Here is a 5,380-nt window from a genome sequence, read left to right as displayed (position 1 = left end):
TAGCAGCAGCTGTGGGGGCTCTGGGGCCATGTAGCAGAGCCCCCCCACACAGTAATCTTCCCCCAACCCCAGCCCTGCCTATACCAGCATCCTGGCAATTAAAAAAAAAAAAAAAGTCCCATGGTCACTGGCTCTGGCAGTGGGGATTGGGGGCTTGGGGCAGTGGGGGGCAGCAGGGATCACCCTCCCCCCCATCTGGCAGCTGTGCGGGAGCTGCCCCATGGCACAGGTGCAGCATGGCTTGGCAGGGCACTGCGCACTGTCTGGGAGCTGGGGCCACTGGGACTGAGTGGTGCCGGGCTCCAGCTGACACGTGGAACCACCCCAGCTCCCAGACAGCGCGCAGTGCCCTGCCAAGCCATGGGGCAGCTGCCGTGCGGGTGCCAAGGGGGGTGGGGTGATCCCCACTGCCCTGCATTGCATAGGAGCGGGGTCTGCCATGAGCCCTCAGAGTCCCCAGTTGCAGCTGCCAGAGCCAGTGAGTGAGGGGCCTTTTTTCTTTTTTTTTTCTTAAGTGCCCGGAGGTGGGGCTGAGCAGGGCAGCCATGAGGAGCTTCTCCCGTGGCTCCTCCAGCTGTGCCTGCCTCTGCCCCAGTGGGGGAATCTGTGGGGGCTCTGCCCTGCTGCTGCTTGCCCAGCTGGCACAGCAGTGGCAGGATGCAGGTGTGGCTTGCTTTGGTAGGCAGCAGGGCATAGCCCCTGCTCCCAGTGCTGCAGTGTTCGCATCAGTGCTGGGAGCTCTGCCCTGCTACCACTTGTCAGCTGGGGCAGGGACACATGGGATGCAGGTGTGGCAGCACTGGGAGGTAGGGCTTTGCTCTGCTGCTACTTGCTCCCTTCCACCTGGAGCAAGCAGCACCCGCATCCCACCCCCCCTGCCCTAGCTGGGCAAGCAGTAGGGCTGCGCAAAGCTTCGGGTGCCAATTCAATTTGGACGAGGTTCGGCCTGCTTTGGTGGCCAAATCTCCAAATCCGAATCGAATCAGGGGACCAATAAAAAGGTCTGAATTAATTCGAAGCTCTCTGAATCTTCAGAAAAGATTTGGAGAGCTTTGATGATTTGGGCAGTCCTTGCCAGTTGCAGCAGGGAGCTGGAGCCAGACTTGGAGCTGGTAAGTAGGGGGCAGGGGAGGGAAGGCTGGAGGAGGGGACTGTGAGGGGACCCATGCCAGGCCCCATCCCCTGCCTGCTCCCCCAGCACCTCACCCCTCCGCCATGGCTGCCCTGCCCACCCCAGCTCCTGGTCCTTTAAAAAAAGGCTCCCACTCACCGGGTGCTGCAGAGGGGGGGCAATCCCCATGCAGCATGGGGGGGGGCTCTATCATGAGCCCCCTGATCCACAATCCCTCTCCCAACCCCCCCACTGCTGCCTCCTCTTCCCAGCTCTGACCCTTTAAGAAAGAAAACAAAAAACAAAAAAAAATCACAGACCCACCAGCTCCTGCAGCACCCTTGGGGTTTGGGGCGGCTTGTGGAAGCCCCATGTAGTGCAGGGGGCAGCAGGGATTGCCCCCTGCTGGGCAGAAACTGGTGAGTCCAGAGGTTTTTGGGGTTGTTTTTTTTTTTTCCCTTAAAGGTCTGGAGCTGGGGCAGGTGGGGACAGCAGAGTGGGGAGATCAGGGGGTCTCGTGCAGAGCCCCCCACACAGGAGGGCAGTGGAGATCGCCCCCTGCCAGGCAGCACCTGGTGAGTTGGAGCTTTTTTTCTTCAAAGTGCCGGGAACTGGGGCAGGCGGGGCAGCCATTGCCAGGGCTGGGAGAGCGGGCGGAGGATGGGCGTGGGCGATTCAGAGATTCGGCAGCAGCTGAATCTCCAAATCAGATTCGGTACAGTGATTTGAATTGCCTAATCAAATCACTGTCCCCCAAATTGGTTAAATCCAAAACGAATACTAACTGCTTTGCACAGGCCTAGCAAACAGCAGCAGGGCAGAGTCCCGCTCTCAGCACTGCCACATCTCATCCCGCCCCACTTCCTGAGTAACATGCCTGCCACCCCGGGTGGGCAGCTTGTCCTAGCCCCAATCCCTCCCTCCCCGACACTCCTTCCCTTCCACCTCCCCCAACCCCAACAGACTTACCATCTGGAGGCAGCTGTCAGCTGCCTGTAGTCTATGGCTGAATCTCCAAATCGGCTAAAGCTTTTCCGAATCTATTCAGATGCTTCAAATCGATTTGGAGCTTTTATTTGGTCTCCCAATTTGATTTGGAGATTCAGTCCCCGAACTGGGCCAAATCTCCTCCGAATCAGATCAGCTACCGAAGCTTCATATAGCACTAAACTGTACACCTGAGCAGTAACCCTCATGTTACCTGTCTGCCCTCTCTACTGCCTGCGTGGGGCCTAACTTCTTAAAGCAGCCTGTTTAATGTTTCGTTGCAAATTATATTTTATGGGGTTTCTTCTGTGCTCCTTCACATGCATGCCACTGCAGAGGTCTTTGCTTTCTGGTACTGGATGTCCTTATCCTGCCTTTTATTACAACTTGTGGTTTAAAGATGGGTAAGAGCTAAATGCAGTGCCAGCACCCTAATCTGCCTGCTTTTCTTTTTATGAAGTCACTGCAGGCCAAGCAAAGAGTCTTGCTGCAGCAGCTGGACAGTGTGGATCAGGAGTGTGAGGAGCTACGGACCACCCTAAGTGAAGCTGAGGAGGATAAGGCCAAGCTGGTAGAGCAGCTGAAGGAGATGCAGGACAAGAAGCAGCAGGTTCAACACAAGCTGGAAGCCCAGCAAGTAAGTGTTAGCATCTGATGAGCAGCTACGCATTCCTTCAGAAGTAGGGACTTACTCTGAGAGCAGCAGGACAAAAGCTAGAATTGGATTGCAGGGCTTTGGCAGGCAGGCTTCAGGGATTCAGTGCCCTTCCGTATTACGATGACTGGGATGCCCAGGGGGATCTCTCCTCTAATTGAAGGGGTGAACAGGTGAGAGTGGAGAAGCCAATGTAGAGCTTTGAGAGAGTATTGCTTGAGGGACTGCAGCATGGGCAAATCTAGTGGGGGCATGCATAGGGCAGTCATCTCAGGGCAGCTGTTGGCTGCAGTCTGTCCAGTCAGGTCCCAAATAGGACAGCACACAATGTCCTGAGTTAGAAATGGAATGCAAGAGTCTCAGGTACCAAATCAAACACAAGAGTTCCAAGCTAGGCTGGCTTGTCCCCTTGGGGACTCAGCACCCAGAAATTTCTCGCTCCAGCCAGCCCTTTCTTTCAGGACTCAGCATAAGCGATCTGCTGTGCTCATCTTTTATCTTCACTGTCCAAGCCCAACAGGTGTAGCAGGTGAAGTTGAATGGGAGTGACTGAACCTGAAGCAGTACACCTTACATACTTCCTGGACTGCATGGGATATGTAAATGTCATCAATAGATCTATCTATACTCATCAAGGATAGGGCCAAGCACACCCATTGTACGCTATAAACCCAGAAATACACCAGTGAAGCTGCTTCAGTCTTATCCCTCTGTGCCCACTCTCAAGTCCTTGATCTGCAGGGTTCCTGAGAGCAGCTGTTGGCCATGAGCTTATTGCAGCCTCATTAGCTGACATGTTTGGAACATGGGCATGGGTGGATAAGGCATGCTCCACCCTGTCTCTGCCGGGATGTACCACTACAGTGGAGTTAGATGGGCCTGATAAGCCTACACACTGGATTGTGTTGGCTCAAACCAAGCAGAATTTCTCTGTGATGAACAACTCTGGGCCAGTCCTGGGAATCCTGCTTCATTTTACTTGGTCTTTGCTCAGGTAATCTCCCACTGACTTCAGCGAGACTTTGTCCAGGTAAGTTAAGTGTAGGGCCTCTGAAGGTCTTGTGTATTCCAGGCTACTGTATCTCATGGGCTGGAACTGAGTTGTCAAACTGCGTTGACTGAACTGCACCTAAAACTCAGGAGTTCATCACATTGGTGCATGATCTTCACACTGACTAAAACTGGATCCACCCCGAGTGTTGTATCAGAATCAGGCTTTGAACTCTTCCCTTCCTCAATACTCCACAGCTTTGTCTCCAAGCAAAGACAAGCCTCACCACCCTTTCTCCTGTCCTGTGCAGGAGCTAACAGAGAACCTGGAGCAGGAGAAGCAGAGTCTAGAGCAGTCCACATCTGAGCTGCACAAGAATGTCTCTGAACTGGAGGAACTGATCCAGGAGCTGAAGGAGAGGCAGAGGCTGCTGGTGTCTTTCCCAGATCTCCACATCCCAGCTGAGGCACAGTTTGAGAGTAAGAAAAGGGGCAGGAGAGGACAGAGGGTAGCAGACAGTAAGATCCGTGTGAGGAATAGCGTGCTTCAAAACAGGGAGTGCCATATTCCAGCTGTACCTTTGGTGCCCAGGAAGTGTAGGCCTCCTCCAGTTCACCCATCTGGAAGTATGCAATTCTAGCTAGTTTATAATGTTGACTTTAAAAAACTTAGACATGCATTTGAATATGGAAAACTTTGTCACTGAAAATCAGTAAGTGGTAGCCTGGATGGGTCAGCTGCAAGACATGGGGACACAGTGCTACTTGAGGTGCCTTTACAGAATGCAGCTGTATGTATTTGATACATCCCCTTTGGCCAGCAGTCTGGAAAATGCCAGTGTCCATCTGATCCTGGCAGTGTTGGGGTGCATACATCCATAAAACAGATGCATAGAGGGCTCTGGTTACACAAGGTCTTGACAAACCAGGACAGCAAGCTCCTAATACTTCAGGACACACATGGCAAGTCCATCTCAAAGGCCACTAGCCGTGCTTGAGTATTATGGACTTGAGGTTCACAAAGCACTGCCCATCATGGTGCTTGTGTCCTTTAGTAAGAAACAGCCTGGCTTGGCCTCAGAAAACAGTAGCGCTCTCCAATCTCCACCCCCTACTGACAGAGGTTAGAGTAGTTGAGGAGTAAGGTCAGAAATGACTTGATGCTTGTAGAGAACAGACCTAGTTGAGGCATGGCTCTGCTCTGCCATGCCTCTGTAGAATCCTAGAAAAATAGGGTTGTAGTGGTCAAGGATCCTTCAAGGAAGGATCATCCCTGTCTAAACTATCTTGGAATATATTTGTCTAATTCATGCTTATACTTGAAGTGACAAATTCCACAGCCACTCTAGATAAGGACCCTTTCCCAGCATTTCTAGGTAGGTCTGAGAACTATTTCACCCATGAGAAGCCTACAGGTGCTCCTTGTTCTGCTACCCTCTGGGAGCACCTATATACAAGCAGTGAGGCTGCTCTGACGCACTGTAATTACAGTGCAGCAGAGAAGATTCAATTTAATCAAGTCTTTAATCGGGCTCTGGGGCCCGGGAGCATGGCCACCTCCCCTTGCGGGGTCTGTTCCCTACTGGGGTCTCTGGCGCGCCAGCTGGAGGAGCTCCAGGCCACAGTCCAGAGACTGC

The 5,380-nt window shown here is 53.0% G+C and overlaps 1 protein-coding gene across 3 annotated transcripts in view; it reads left to right on the top strand.

Moving 5' to 3' along the window:
- Positions 1–5,380, top strand: part of CCDC157 (coiled-coil domain containing 157) — a 23,573-nt gene that overhangs the window by 7,093 nt on the left and 11,100 nt on the right. The window contains exons 6-7 of one of the 3 annotated variants that reach the window (XM_019539267.1): positions 2,559–2,735; positions 4,055–4,223. In XM_019539267.1, coding sequence (XP_019394812.1) covers positions 2,559–2,735; positions 4,055–4,223 — 346 coding nt within the window. Of the gene's footprint in view, positions 1–479; positions 483–2,558; positions 2,736–4,054; positions 4,224–5,380 lie in introns of all 3 variants that reach the window. The other 2 variants (XM_019539271.1, XM_019539268.1) reach the window with 2 other exon arrangements.

Source organism: Crocodylus porosus, unplaced genomic scaffold (assembly GCF_001723895.1).
Source record: "Crocodylus porosus isolate Cpor-Errol unplaced genomic scaffold, CroPor_comp1, whole genome shotgun sequence".
NCBI lineage: Eukaryota > Metazoa > Chordata > Crocodylia > Crocodylidae > Crocodylus > Crocodylus porosus.
This window is presented reverse-complemented; position numbering and strand designations above follow the sequence as displayed.